Genomic DNA, 17,191 nt, shown 5'->3' with positions numbered 1-17,191 from the left:
AATAGTTAAAAACTTTAAGTGAAAATATAATATATTTTGTGTTTTTATCTTTACAATTTGAAAATTAAGAATAAAAGATTTGTAAGTAAAACTATATTAAACGATAAGTTAAAATAAACAAATAACCTTAATTGTAAGAGCATCTTCAATGGTTAAGTTATCTTATAACTTAAAGTTATTGCTATCTCACCATTCTATTAATTTTAAGCTCTAACTTAATTACATCTCCAATGGTTAACCTCAACATAGCTTTTTTTAAAAGTTTAACTAATTGATCCACATTTATATTAATTGTTTCTTAAAAGCCTTTAATTTAATTAGTTGTTTTTAAATACATCATATTTTTATTAAAATATGGTTTGTATTATACTTTATTGTAGTTATAATATATAAACATTTGTAACATCTAATAAAAATAATTATTTATAAAAGAAATAAATATTATTTCAACTAAAATAAAATTATGTAGGTAAAATTAAATATTTTTAAAGATAAATGGTTAGATTGGATAAACCTTTATACTATATTGACCACTCAATATATATTAAGTGGTCAATAAAAAAAACAAAAAAACTATCCTCTCTAATGGTGTTTAATAATACTAAGTGGTCAAGCAAATAGTAAAAAAAAAAACTATAAATAAAATTGCATTGGAGATGCTCTAAAGTTTTGATTCTGTTATTTTTTTTCGAATCTAAATAATATTTCTATTTTCTTTAAGAGCATCTCCAACCCACTTTCATTCTCCATTTTTTCCCTCATTTCTTAACCCTCCCCCATTTACCCCCCCCCCCCCCCTCTCCCATTTTGAGGGATATGAATAGTATTACACCAAATATGGTGTTATACTATTCATTTCTCCCAAAATGGTGGTGAACTTTGTGTTGTCGGTTTTAATTCCTCTATTATATATTTATACATTTCTAGTTCATTTTTACCTATTAATTATAATTTAAATATAATATTTAATACTTATAATATTTTTTTATACATTAAATTATATTAATTAATTATAAATATAAAGTTTGTTTTTTGTTCATCAAATTCATATAAAATTTTAAATACATACTGAAATTTTAAAAAACGATAACGTATTTTATAAAAACTTATAATTAAAATATATATTACAAACATGATAACATATGCTATTAAACATGTAGGTAACCTATATATTACAATAATAATCTAATAAAAACCAACAAATGACAATACTATTGTTTATTTATTTAAAAGTGTGTATGTGTAATATTTTTATAAATGCATGTATAATATTTATTTATAAGTTTATTATAAATATAATCGTTTATATGTAATATTAATGTAATGAAAAAATATATAAGTTATATATTTGTTAAAACTAAATTAGTAAAGGGGTATGTTTGACTATCTATGTAAGTTGGAATAATAGAATATACTAGGAATATACTTTTTGAGAGTAAAAATGAGGTAAAAAATTGGAGTAGAGTTGGAGATGAAACACCATTTGCTCTATTTTTTACTCCATTTTTGGGGGGAAATAAAGATGGGTTGGAGATGGTCTAAAGTCTATATGATAGCTCTCGTGATATAACTTATTGTCAAACGTATAAAATAAAGAAAAATAAGAGTTATCTGTTGATTGATAATAGTCTTGATTGATAATAGCATATAGGGTAGGGGTGAGCAAAAACTGCACCGCAACTAAAATTAATCACAAAAACCACATAAACCGCAACCGCAATAAAAATCGATAGTGAGGTTTTCTGTTTTCCAAAAACGCAAATTTGCGGTGCGGTGCGATTATTAGTTTTCAAAAACCGCAAAAAAAACTGCACCACACCACATATATTTTATACATTTTTTTATTATATATATATATATATATATATATATATATATATATATATATATATATATATATCAAATATTAAAAATAAGGCAGGTTTCATGGCTGAAAGATGGATAAATACTAGAAGACAAAAGTGTTGGTTTTTTGTTATATTTACCTTTGAAAAATGGTGAAATTAGACAATTTTAAGATATTTATTGTTAATTACTATTGATTTTACATTTATAAGATATTAGTTGTTTGTGATTTAAGTTTAATTTCTTATACCTTATGGTTTTTTTTATTATTACAAATAATATGTTTGAACTTTTAAAACCATTTGAGCTCTAAACTGTGGTTAAAAACCACACAAAATTACCACACCAAATCCATGCGGTTAATAACCGCAACACAAAAAAAACACAAAACCGCACCGCAAATACAACCATCTAACCGTAAAAATAACCGCACCAAGCAGTTTTAAAAATGGATTAACCACATTTGTGGTTAATGGTGAGGTTTTGAGCTAATAACAACATCGAACTGCACCGCGCTCACCCTTACTATAGGGTACATGAGCACTGTACATAGTTTCAAGTTTCAAGGTTAAGTTTTTGATGACTTTCATTTTTAAATAGGTTATATTGTTTTAATTTTTTTTCCAACTTATCACTTCATATTATTTATTATATTTTAAAAAAATGTAATTATTATATTATATTTTTTTATTCTTAGTTTATATATTTTATATTTTTATGGTTATATTTATAATTTATGTTAGATAATTGACTTGAGCAATACCTAGTTTTAACAACTATTATATTATATTATAGATATAAATAGATTCCAAATGGGTGAATAGTTGTAAGCTAAAACTATTATACTATAGATATCATTTCTAATAAATAAATATTTTTTTGGCATTTATCATGCTCTTATTCAATTTGTAAAATGTTATTTTTTGGTTATTTTGAATTTTTTTTCCACATGTCATTTTATGGTTTTTCTATTTTATTAAATTACACATAATATTTAAATGTAATAATAAATGCATATTAATTTCTTTAATGAACTTTCTTTTTAATTTTAAAATTAGTAAATTAAAGCTTTATCATTTTTCTTTATTTATTTATCTAAATTATTTGTTTAAATTTAGAGGAAAAAAATATTTTAATTTTTATAATTCAATATTTTTCTCATTTTTCTTTTACATTCAAACTTCTCATATGTTTAGAATTTTATATTTAGTTTTTTGTTTTAAATAAACTAATGTAATACATGAATCTCATACCTAGTATTTTACTATAAATATAGATAGATTCAAAATTGGCAAATAGTTGTAAGACATTAGTTAACATATATTTAATTACTTTTGATCTTTGTTATATAAGTTAATATTATATTTTCCTTTAAATGATATTACAAACAAACGCATATAATGGCCAAACTTTTTTAACACCTTTATTTTATTATATCAATTAAGTTGGACACATTTAAATTTTAATTATGGATTTGTCATTGTTCAAAACTTTAGTTTATAGTTTAATAAATCAGTTTAAGACTCTCATTTATATCATTTATAATTTAAAAAAATATACTTGATTTTGTTGAAACATTATATCAAACAACTTATATGCACTATACAAAATTCACACTTTAGTATATTATTCAACGTTTTAAATAACGTAAGCCGTGACTTGGTAGCAATGTCAAGCCTCAAGCTTTTTTGAGTCGTGGTGAGTCATGTTGTTTGTAAAGCGCGACTTAAGACAGCATTTTGTATATAATTCATAATTTTATATGTATTTTCTATTATTATTAATATTTATATACATATGTAACTTAAGACGACATTTTGTAAGCCTTGGAGCCATGGCGCGCCACGACAGAGCCGTGACGAGCTTTTTAGAACATTGATATTATTTCATACTCTTATTCACAGTTTAATAAAATAGATATATAGAGGCTATTGATTTTTTAACTAAAAAACTTATACGTTCATAGCTTAAAACTTATATTTTTCTATTAAAGAAAATTATCAAACACTACGTATCAGATATGTCGCATCTACTTTAAATAAATGATCATTCAAGAATTTACCTAACAAAATGAAGATTGTCCAGATCAGGATGACGACGAATGTCTTCAGTGCTGGCCAAAGACGAAGAAGGTGGATGGAGGTGATCAGAGACGAAACATATATGAAGGAATCAAAGATGAACCAGATCTAGATGGTGACGAATGTAGTGGATTCTCGCTGCTCACCGGAGCTTGCAGATATGGCCTTACCGTTCGCCGGTGCTTATACATCTGGTATCGTCAGTCGTCAAAACTTATAGATCCATCCTCTGATGCGTTGAACAACTGTAGATTTGGTTCCACGATCACTGGTAGAAGGTGAATTTCATCATATCTCATCAAATTCAACCACAAAACATCAGATCGATGGTAGTTGTTCACAATGGAAGTGGTAGTGGTTCACGACATATCTGGAGGACATGAGTGGCAAAGATAGTTTAGTCTTCAAATCTGATGGCGGAGAGTGGCGACGAACCAAATCTGATTGAATCTTAAAGGTTTTTATGGATCTTCATTGGATCAGACCTGAAGCAAGAAATGTGATCTGGTGGTGTCTGACAACAATGTTTCATAGGAGGAGAGAAAACAACAAAAATAGATCAGATCTGACAAGAAAGGAGGACACTAGTGGTGGTACTAGAGCTGGTGGTGGTGGCGACAGTAGCGGCGGAGTCGACGGAGCTAAGAGGCCTCAGAGGTTGCTGGTTTTTTTTTTTTTTTTTTTTTTGGTTTGAAAGAAAAATAATGAGCTGGGTTTCTTAATTTAATAGTCAATGAGAAAGTTGTAAGACTATAACTTTTAGATCTAAAACTTAGATCTATTAATATGTTTGTAAAAATGGGTTAAAATTTTCGTTTATTGACAATAATGCCATTCATTTTTTAACATTTAATAGACAAAAATATTTTTATAAAGTTTACAAACGCATATATATATATATATATATATATATATATATATATATATATATATATATATATATATATATATATATATATATATATATATATATAATGGTTCTTAGCATCTTTAATCTTTTTTTGTTTTCATTTAATCTCTCTCTCTCCCTCCCTCTCTCTCTCTCTCTCTCTATATATATATATATATATATATATATATATATATATATATATATATATATATATATATATATATATATATATATATATATATATATAGATATAGATATATATATAGATATAAATAAAAGTATAAGTAAATATATTATTTAAAAACTGAAATTTAGTTTATTTATGATTATACTTTAAGTTTGATATTTATTTAACATTATTAACCAACTTATAATCATTATTAGATAGACACTATAATTTATCACTTTTAACTATTTACAAAATATTTTTTTAGTTGTTTAAGTTAAACTAAAATTTATATTTAAGTTGATCATGTAATGTTATATTTAAATTAATAATTTAAGTATTTGATACAAATTGTTCCAAAATTTTATCTTTAAAATGATAATGGTTTACATCCAATAATATATTAAAAACTAATAAATTAAGTATAATATGTTATATGTTAAAAAACATAACTTTATTAGTAGAAGTATATATATTATTTTAATATTAAAATTTAGTTTATATATATGATTACTTGTTAGGTTTGATATTTATTTAACACGGTAAACCAAATTATAATTATTATTATTATAAAGAAATTGAAAAGTCATGGGAGTTTCAAATGAATGTGGTGAAAGGAAAAAAATAGATGGGAGTTTCAAATGAATGTGGTGTAACGAAAAATACTAGTTTTATAAGTATATAATGATATATATATATATATATATATATATATATATATATATATATATATATATATATATATATATATATATATATATATATATCAAGGTTTTTAAAAGCTAGCCATGGTTCCACCATGGTTCCAAGGCTTGTACTTGCCACTAAACTTTGACAAAATGCCGCATGATGTCACATATGTATATACAAATAAATAATAGTAGAAAAGATATATAAAATTGTAATTATATGAAAAATTGTCGCTTTAAGTCAAGCTTTACAAATGATGTGGCTCGACACAGCTCAAAAAAGCTTGAGTCTCTCTCTCTCTCTCTCTCTCTATATATATATATATATATATATATATATATATATATATATATATATATATATTAGACGAATGCCCGCACGTTGCACAGAAACATCTATATAGTTGAAGTCTTTACAAATATATGTTTTTTAAATACAACAATAACGTTGTTAAATTTTATATTATAATTTTTATACTAAGTTGATATAATATATCGATTATTTTGAATTATATGATAATATATGCTTCTATTATAACTTCATAATCTCAATCGTTTAAATGACTTCTACCTGCAAGTTACACATGAATAAAATTAAATATAATATATGGTTTAACGTTGTTTATAGTTTTTGTTATTTTTAATTATTTTTGTTTAAAATTTATTTTGGTTTTAATTTGTATCATTATAATTATTTAAAACATCAAACATTATTTTTTGATTTTAAAGGTAATAATATAATCATTTATATAGAGTTAATTTTAACTATTGTTATTGTAAGTTATTTTAAGCCACTTATTTGGAAACTTTTAACGATTATAAAAATACATTTAGGAAATATTTTGAGTCAAATTGAGATTACAATTTAAGTTTTTTTGCATTTATCACTATAATTTATCACTTTTAACTATTTACAAAATATTCTTTGGTTTTTTTTAGTGGAATTGAAGTTTATATTTAAGTTGACATTATAATGCGTATAAACACCTATATAGTTGAATTTTTTTACAAATATATGTTTTTTTTTAAATATAAAAATAACGTTGTTGTTAAATTTGATATAATAATTCGTATACTAAATTGATATAATATATTGATTATTTTGAATTATATGATAATATATATACATCTATTATAACTTTATAATCTTAATCGTTTCAATGACTTCTACCGACGAGTTACACATGAATAAAATTAAATATAATTCATGATTTAATATTATTTGTAGTTGTTGTTATTATTAATTAATTTCTTAAAATTTATTTGCTTAATGTTTTAGTTTCTATCATTATAATTATTAAAAACATCAAACATTATTTTTTGATTTTAAATGTAACAATATAATCATTTATATAGAGTTATTTTTAACTATTGTTATTGTAAGTTATTATAAGTTACTTATTTGAAAACTTTTAATGATTATAAAAATATCATTGGGAAATATTTTAGTTAAATTGAGATTACAATTTTGTTTTAGCATTTATAACTATAAATTATCACTTTTAACTATTTATAAAATATTCTTTAGTTTTTTAAGTGGAACTGAAATTTATATTTAAGTTGAAATTGTAATGTTATATTTATGTTCACAATTTAAGTATTTTGTCCAAACTGTTTAAAAATTGTAGTTTTAAACTTATAATGGTTTACATTTAACATCATATTAAATGTAATAAATTAAGTATAATATGTTAAAAGTTAAAGATATAACCTTATAAGTAGAAGTAAATATATTATTTTAAAACTGAAATTTAGTTTATTTATGATTACAATTTAAGTTTGATATTTATTTAAAATTATTAACCAAATTATAATCATTATTAGAAAGATACTACAATTTATCACTTTTAACTATTTACAAAATATTTTTTGGGTTGTTTAAGTTAAACTAAAATTTATATTTAAGTTGACCCTGTAATGTTATATTTAAATTAATAATTTAAGTATTTTATACAAATTGTTCCAAAATTATATCTTTAAAATGATAATGGTTTACATCCAACAATATATTAAAACTAATAAATTAAGTATAATATGTTATATGTTAAAAAACATAACTTTATTAGTAGAAATAAATATATTATTTTAATATTAAAATTTAGTTTATATATATGATTACTTGTTAGGTTTGATATTTATTTAACCTAGTTAACCAAATTATAATAATTATTATTATAAAGAAATTGAAAAGTCATGGGAGTTTTAAATGAATATGGTGAAAGGAAAAATAGATGGAAGTTTCAAATGAATGTGGTGTAAAGAAAAATACTAGTTTTATAAGTATATAATGATAATGATATTAATATATATATATATATATATATATATATATATATATATATGCCTACTTTCAAGCGCCAACCTAGACTACAGGAAAAAAAATAAAATTAAGTCATCATATAAGTTTAAAAAATAACATATGTATCTGAGATGTGGTGAGTATGGATACCGAGAAAAGACGTAGAAGAATCTCACATCTAAATGCTTGGATTCAAGTGAAACATACACCTCAAAAGGAAGGAACGAATGCTTGCGATAATTCGTCATTTTAAATGTTTTTTTTTTTGTTACTTAAACTATTGTGTTTTTGAAAGCTATGCTTTATCTAAAAGATACAATCTTTTTGTTAATTAAACTATTATGTTTTTGAAAACTACAAAATTTTGTAAGTTTGTATGTACAAGTTTTTTGTTCTTAATTTTAGACACTCAAGGATAATGATAATTTGTTCGTAGATTTGAGGTAAACAAAGAGTGAATCTTGTCATCTATATGAAAAGTTTCACATGTCATGTTTTTGTTCTTAAATAGGAAAGGTAAACTTGTAAGAAATATTTTTGTACAACAATTTGATGGAAAGAATTCGCCAAAATCATTTGTATATATGGTGTTACTAAAAATCAATTAAAATAATAATTTAGTTACATATTGAAAATTTATAAATAATATAGATGATAATTGAAGTTTTAAAATACATATATAGTAGTCAATTGATAAAAATAATAATTTAAAATAATTACAAAATATTTAATAAAACAAGTAAGTAATGAAACCAGTAAACCGAAAATAAGAGATCAAATCGTAATTTTTACCGATAATTCATGCTTTTTCGTAAATAAATTTCTGTTTTCATAAATTATAATAAAATTTTAGAAGTTTTTTTTAGTGGTTTTCATTTTTATTAACGTCCCTAAATTTCCCTATTCTAATAAATGAATAAGTTTAGTCTCATATTGACAAATAACATTATATTAAGGGCGTGTTTGGCACAGAGCTTTTAGCTTTTAGCTTTTGATAAAACGCTCTAGTTTGAACAAAAAACTTCGTTTGACAGTACGAGCGTTTAGATTTTAGTTTTAACAAAACGCTCCGATTCTAAAACCTACTTCATGTAGCGTTTAACAAAACGCTACATAGCTTTTGAAATCAATTTCCATAATTACCCTTAAAAATGTATTTATATATTTATTTATGTTTAATCAATTGTCTTTTTATGTAATTTTATATATTTCAAAAGCTTCCAGCTACTTTTGCCAAACATTAATATAACAAATAAAAGCTACAACTTTCCACTAACAGCTACCAACTAGACGCTACCAGCTACCCGCTACCAGCTAATCGCTACCTACTTCCAGCTAATAACTACTTTTGCCAAACACACCTAAAACTCCTCATTAAATTTATATGTCTCTTATCATGTCATTTGTCAACATATTAATTATCCATTTCAAATTTCAAAATTTAAAATTTCCACCCTAATTACATTAAATTTTAAATTTCAACTTTTAAATATTTTCACTTTAATTATATTAAATTAATAACATCAGATTAAAAATTAAAATAAAATTAATACGGATTATTATATAATATAACATCACATATTTATTTAAATGAACGATTATAATATTATATAACTAAAAAATATCTCTTAAGTGAAAATTTATTTAAAATAGTTGATTAATAATTCTGATAATTTAATATAGAACTTTAATTAATTTTATATGGCTTATAAACTGGTTTTAAATAAAGTTGCGATGGTATATTAAGTACACAAAAAAGGAAAGGGACCAAATGAGAACAAACTCAACAGTTGGTTACCTTTCTGAGTCATTTTCCCCGAAAAGTTAAATGAAATTAAAGTTGCAAAATTATCAAAGAATTCAACCTTCTTTGGCTATAACGTATATGAAGAGTGTTTCAGAGGGGTAACTTCGTTAAAACTTGGTCTATGTTATGCTTACTGTGGTTAGCTGTCAACAACTCTCTTAAAAAGGATATGATTGTGTATGAGAGGTATATTTATCAGCATAACGTTTACCTCAAGGTATATTATAGTGATGTGTCTGCAAAAGCAACATGATATTGTACATATTGATGTTGTATCTCATCCCATGAATTTGATCTTAAAGCTAAGTAAACTAAAAAATCACAGCACTTGTGATTCCACTCGTTTATAATTTTGTCTAGAATCCATGATACGATAAATCATTCGATTGGAAATGTAAATGTAGTCATGAAATACGCCTGCTTGGTCAAGATTTCCCTAATAAATATTCAAGTGCATTACAAAGTTATACATGTCTGAATAGTGTTCTTTCGTGAGTTATGTTTTGAAGAGAAGCAAGAATGAATATCATAAAGTCATTAATATTAGTAGGAGATAACGTAGGATTTGCTGTAAATGAGTAAAAAAGAAAATGACTCTTGATAGTAATTAACTTTTGCTGTTTTTTTTTTTTTTTTTTTTTTTTTTTGTATTCAATATACCATCGAACTTGGTTGTTTGTGTTCACCGTAACCCTTTGACCGACTATCAAAGGTCAAAAGCCGATCAAAAGGGTTATGGTGAACACAAACAACAAGTTCGATGGTATATTGAATAATAAAAAAAAAAAAAAAAAACCAAATGAATACAAACGCAAAAGATAATTACTATCAAAAGTAATTTTCCTTTAATTTTATGTAAACCGAATGTACCCAATGTAATCACAAATAAACGGAATATTATTGATAGCACTTACGCAGTTTGGTCGCTGTTCGAAAAGCACCTGGTTGGCATAAACCCTAACCCCTAAAGTTAACGACCACTCCCTCTGCAAAATTGTATTTCCTTTGGCAATTCATCGGCGATCATGGAAGTTGATAGAGCAGATGGGCGGGCCCCTAATCAACGAAGACCGGTGGCCTGTACTCGAGGCATACTCCACCGTGCTCATGGCTCCGCTAGCTGGGCTCAAGGTACTTCTTCCCCTCTCTCTCTCATTACTCCTTCAGTTCTGCAATTCTGTTTCATCTTCGAAACTTCAAGAAGATTCATATTGCATCTCGCTAGTGTTTATAAACTTGTGAATTTTGGGGTTCTACACAAATATGATTCTCATTCCGGAACAATATTAGGGTTTTATCGTTCTTTCGTTAATCTTCTTTTCTTACTTCTGAATGATGCTTTTTTATCTGGAATCAGGTGACACAAAAGTTATTGCTGCTGTTTATGGACCCAAAGCTGGAACTAGGAAAAACGAAAACCCTGAAAAGGCCTGCATTGAAGTCATTTGGAAACCAAAAACCGGACAGAGTGGTGAGTTTTTTTCTCTTGTTAATGCATCCATAATGTATACGAATCTCATTCCTTTTGCAATTTCTCCATGGTGCTAACTTATGAATAAAAAAGTTAATACAAATTACAAACTATTGCAAAATAGGGAAACCAGAGAGGGAATATGAAATGGTGATGAAGAAGACATTACAAAGCATCTGCCTCTTGAATGTTCATCCCAATACAACAACTTCAATTATCATTCAAGTTGTCAATGATGATGGTGCTGTATCCTTTAATCTTTTTTCCTTGTTGCTTTTGCTTATGTTAGTAATCTTTTTCCTATGATTAGTATCTATCATAGAACTCAATTTACATATCTATGGATTTCTTGACCTAGTTTCCTTTAGCTTCTTCCATGTGCAATAAATGCAGCTTGTGCTGCTCTAGTAGATGCTGGGACTCCATTAAAGCATCTTGCTAGTAAGATAAACTCATGAACAAGTTCAATAAACTTTTTTTTTTTTTTTTTTTCTGTATATATTGGAAGCTTGATTTTTAAACTTCGTTTATTTGTTTTTGACTTTTTGTAGTTGCAATATGTTGTTGTATGTCTGAAAACGGTCAAATTTTACTTGACCCAAGCAAGATTGAAGAACAGGTTATTTGCCATTATCTATAAATCGAAATACTTGATAACTTTAGGCACCAATAATAATGGAAAATTGTTTTTTTTTTTTTTTTTTAATTAACAGAAAGTGAAGTCATTTGTATATTTGGTGTTCCCAAATTCTATAGCTTCCGTTCTTCCAGAAGGTTCATTAAAATCACGAGGTGAAATAACGGAACATGGGATTCTTACATCCGTGACACATGGCGTAATGACAGGTGTCTATCTATCTTTCATTCATAGATCTCATCAAATTTAATCCACGTCAACAAATGCAAGAATTAAGAAATAATAATTTTGATATGTTTTTGGTTTAATCTAATTTATGTTTGCATACAGTGGATGATTATTTCAGCTGTCTAAAATTGGGACGCCCTGCTGCAGCTGAATTGTCTGATTTTATCAGAAACAACTTAAAATTGAAACCAGGGAATGACTCATCTAAAGCAGCTTAATTAAGACCTTTTTTAATGCAATTGAATGTATAATTCTTTGTACGTTTTTTTTTTTTTTTGTTAATTATCAAGGGCTTGAATTTTTGAACTTAATTTAAGACGAGTATTATATTGTTTTTGGTCATGTTGTATTGAAATAGTTTTGAGTTAGATTACTAAAATTTTTCGTTTTGGTCTATAATATAATTTTAAATTAATATATTTTGCTTTTGTGAAAGAACAATTTTAGATAATGTTATTAATATCTAGTGGAATATATGTCCAGTCATTTCTCGTGTTTGTTTAATTAAAGATTTAAAGATATACGATATATTTAATCCATGGGGTCACAATATTTCTTGTACTTGTCCTTATATGTTTTAGGGTCCATCTTGCGGTCCATTTTGGTATTCGACATCAAATGACTTTATATAATATGAATTTTGGTCATAAATTAATGACAGGCGAAAGGGATATTCACCAAATGATCATTTTTCGAAATTATATATATAAAATGATCATCATTACTTCGAAACTTTGCTAGTTTTGAACTACATAGATTTTCAAGTTCATTAATTTTGGTCATAAGTTAATGATTGGCGAAAGGGATATTCACCAAATGATCCTTTCTAGTAATTATATTATATATAAAGTAATTTGATCATCATTTTAATAAAATGTTAAAATGGTCATTACTTCGAAACTTTGCTAGTTTTGAACTACATAGAGTTTCAAGTTCATTATTGTTGCCTCTTATTTAAAGTCGTAGGATTTTTAATATAGGATACTTAATTTTGAAACTGTTCCCTTTAGTTTTCTCTAAATTATTTTTCGTATGATGGGGACTTTTTTTCGAACATAAGGTATATAACAAAAGTAAATTCTTATTTTTTTTAATCATGTGGACTTTTTTTCGAACATAAGGTATAATAAAAGTAAATTCTTCTCATTTTTTTTTATCATGTTTTTGAAATATTTAGAACGGTTTTAAAGTTTTGAAGTAAATTATAAGGGATTCGAAGTACATTTTAAAGTCCTATTCTTTTTTTAAAAAGAAATGTTATATTGGTGTACAAAGGTTATATAAGGTGTAAAAGGCCTGTATAAAATATTTTGGGACACAATACAAACAAAACGAAAAACAAAATTCTGTTCACTATGAAAAGTTTCATAACTAAAAACCAATTAGAAACTAATATGAACAATTTTGAATTTTATATTGTCTCTTGTTCTTTTCGTATATCCTAAAAAAATATTCGAAATCTATCAAATGATTTTATAATTTACGAACCTTGCTTATAAATTTTATTCTAGATGTAAGGGAACTTCCCTAAAATGAATTACTTTTTTTTTAAAAATTTATAAGAACCATCATAAATTTTATTTCTTAACATTATGTGTTGGTTCCCCAAAAATGTATTTATGTTAAAAACAAATAAAACCGAAATAAGCCATTTGTTAGAAAAAGATAAAATCCATTCATTTTTAGATGCGAATGGTGGCATAACGACAAGACAAATAATGTCCCAAGTAATTGTTACAAGTTAGTTTATTCTTGAATGTCGAGCGTGGTATTCAACATATTCAAACAATTACTCCTTTTTATCTGTAAGAACCATTATTATTTTTATTTCTTAACATCTTGTGTCCATAAATGTATTTAACAATAATAACATTATAAACAACTAAAACCAAACTGCATGCCATTTGTAAGAAACGATAATTCCATTCAATAATGATGCGAGTGGTGACTTACCGACAAGACAAAGGCGGCCAATATATAAAACAAAGGAACAACCCCCTCCAACATGGACCATACGATTACTTTTCCATACTAATATTCCATTAAATTAAACTTTCTTGAAAGAGACCACATTTGATTAAAATGAACAGAAACTTCACAAAAACAACACTCCAATTTTCTCCAAGAACTCCAAATTTCTTGAATGAATCACACAAGATTGATCAAACCCCTTATCTTTATATCCATCTTCTTCTTTCCCAATGTTTTCGCACAACAAAATTCAACCGATTCAAATCCGGGGCGCATGCGTGCTGTGCATCCAAGTGTTGTTATTGTCATCGGGGTGCTATGCACGATGTTTTGTTTAACATTTCTCGTACTTGCTTGCATGAAATTCTGTCAATCGGATGTACTTCAACAAATCCCTCATCAACTTCCTAGCTCAAGGTCACGGTTTTCTGGGATTGACAAAAAAGCAATCGAATCTTTGCCTTTTTTTAGATTCTCATCACTTAAAGGATCAAAAGAAGGGCTAGAGTGTGTAGTGTGCTTATCGAAGTTTGAAGATTCGGAGGTTTTAAGGTTATTGCCTAAGTGTAGGCATGCGTTTCATATGAATTGCATCGATCAATGGCTAGAAAGTCACTCTAGTTGTCCTCTTTGTAGGTATAAATTTGTTTTATCCGATATCACAAATTTCACATGCACAAATAGTTTAAGGTATACGCAAGACGAGGGTTTTAATAATCTTGAAGTGTTTGTTAGGAGGGAACACGATGGTTCTTCTAGGTCATCGAGGTTTAGTATAGGAAATAGCTTTAGGAAATTTTCAAAGAGCCCTAAAGAAGATGTCTTAATTCAATATGGAGATCAAATGTTGGATAAGTTCAAACATAGGATCATTGTATCCGACATTGTTTGCAAGAGTCGGTGGAGTGATGTGAATTCCTCAGACTTAATGTTTTTGAACTCGAAGATGCTTAATGAGGTTTCAAAGAAGCATTTCTCACCTTCGGGTAGTGGGAGATTTGAAATAGATGTTGAACAAGCAATGAAGTTTAAGGAGGATATGGAAAGAAGAAGATTATATGAATCCAAGGTTGCTAAAACCCTTGATAGTGGCGAAACATCGATTTCGAATTTGCAGTTTCCTAGGTTTCAGACGGACGAGGAGGCAGATGGTATGCAGAAGAGGTCAATGTCAGAGATTACAAATGTCTCAAGATTTAGAGAAACAAGAAGTTCATATTGGGCTAGTAATGCGAAAGATGTGAAGTTACAAAGCGTTTGGTTGCCGATGGCAAAAAGGACAATTCAATGGTTCACAAATCGGGAGGGAAATTCGTTTGAAATGAGAAGTTGATGATGTTCAAAATGTGTAGATGGTTGAATCAAATTTTGTTGCCCAATATTTCATTTTACAGGCCCAATCGCATTTATAATATATTTGTATAAGTGGTCTAATGCATCGTAAGAAGGTGAAGGTCCATAAGAAATGTTTAGGCATAATCTTCTTTGTAGTTTGGACTTTGGTTATTGTGATTACTATAAGAGCAAAGTACATGAACCCTAACCTCCAAAGTGTAATCCTCTTTGTAATTTAGTTTTATTTTTTGGTACAATTTCTCATAGGAAAAACTAAAAAGGAGCCAACAAGAAACGGCCCAGCTTGAAAAATATTCCCTACATTCGTTCAAACTGTAGTATGAAAAAGCATCATTTGGGGGCAAACTAAGAGTGTTCATGTTAGTTACAAATGTATTATCATAAAAATGAAGCATTAAAATGGCAGATTTTGAAGTCCTAATTCCGTTGATTTCGTCTAATAACGGTCAAACTTTCATAGGGACTTTGACTATTGATATTAGATCTAACATATTTAGATGCTATTTGTTTTTTTTAAGATAAAATGTTATAGTCTGCAAACCATATCTGTAGATCTCTGCACTTGAAAAGGTGGACCAATCGTTTGCAGTCTAAAAAAAGAAGAGTTTTTTTTTTTTTTTTTTTTTTTTTTTTTTTTTTTTTTTTTTTTTTTATAACATCTGTAGACTACTAAAATAAAATAAAATCTAAATAAACTATTTTTTTAAACTTCAAAGTAATTTTTTAATATTTTTATAACTTTGTTATAAATAATTAACAAATCTAGATCAACTTTATGTATTATTGTATAAAAAATAAAAATAAAAATTATACGAATTAACGTATATATTTGATAAAAACCAACAATTTTGGTCGCAAATTACACTTAAACATTGTAATTAGGAATCGAAAAAACATCATAAATGGTCCCTGTGCTTTCCCAAAATCTGAAGTTTAATCCCCATGGTTTAAAAACGTCATAGATGGTCCATGTGCTTTCAAAACTTTTGACGAGTGGTCCTTATTGCTAACTCCGTTAAGTTTTGTCCGTTAACTGAAGGGTATTTTCATCATTTCACTACCATAGGGACCATTTATGATCTTTTCTCTTATTTTATAAAAAATGAAATAATATACAAAGGGGGTCCTACCTCTCTCTTTCTCTCTCTCTCTGTCTCTCTCTGTCTCTCTCTGTCTCTTTCTGTCTCTCTCTGTCTCTTTCTCTCTCTCTCTCTCTCTCTCCCTCTCTCTCTCTCTCTCTCTCTCTCGTATGAACACCACCACAATCCCTAAAATACTAAACATGTTCTGAATTTTGGGTTCTTGAATTGATGTATAGGAAAGGAAGGAATAAACTTCGTGCTTACTTCTAAACTAGTTTTCGATGGTTAAGTGCTACAATAAGGGGGTGGGGTTTGAGTTAATTGGTACAAACAACGGGGAAAGGAATCGTCGTCTTCATTAAGTGGATGAAGAAACAAATGAAAAGAAGGAAAAATTGGGAATCTCTAGTGAGGCTGAGAGATCATGAGAAAGGGCAGGCGTTGACCTCCGGCGACCCTCGTGGGTTCAATCTCCGTCTGATCGGAAGGGAGAAGTACGAATGAAATCAGCAAATGAGTTTCTCCGGTGGGGTTTAACAGATCACAAGGAGGGAATAGCTTATCCCCGACGTGCCTTCATCTTTACCTTGGTCATCGTCTTCATCTGATGGGAATGGAAATCGAACGGAGTGGTCAAAATAGGTGGTCCGGCGACTGAAATCGGTGA

General features: G+C 27.1%; 1 protein-coding gene and 1 pseudogene across 1 annotated transcript; both read left to right on the top strand.

The window, feature by feature from the left end:
- Positions 1-10,680: 10,680 nt before the first annotated feature.
- Positions 10,681-12,457, top strand: LOC144997357 (Ribosomal protein S5 domain 2-like superfamily protein). Its single transcript, XM_078957249.1, has 7 exons — positions 10,681-10,910; positions 11,137-11,250; positions 11,375-11,496; positions 11,619-11,691; positions 11,802-11,869; positions 11,964-12,096; positions 12,218-12,457. The coding sequence occupies exons 1-7, from the start codon at positions 10,805-10,807 to the stop codon at positions 12,331-12,333; spliced, it is 732 nt and encodes a 243-aa protein (XP_078813375.1). The 5' UTR covers positions 10,681-10,804; the 3' UTR covers positions 12,334-12,457.
- Positions 12,458-14,176: 1,719 nt separating this feature from the next.
- Positions 14,177-15,733, top strand: LOC145033105 (E3 ubiquitin-protein ligase ATL42 pseudogene; annotated as a pseudogene).
- Positions 15,734-17,191: the final 1,458 nt, after the last annotated feature.

Source organism: Lactuca saligna, chromosome 1, assembly GCF_052625555.1.
Source record: "Lactuca saligna cultivar CGN05327 chromosome 1, ASM5262555v1, whole genome shotgun sequence".
NCBI lineage: Eukaryota > Viridiplantae > Streptophyta > Magnoliopsida > Asterales > Asteraceae > Lactuca > Lactuca saligna.
Note: the sequence above shows the minus strand (reverse complement) of the source record. Positions and strands in the feature narration are given on the sequence as shown.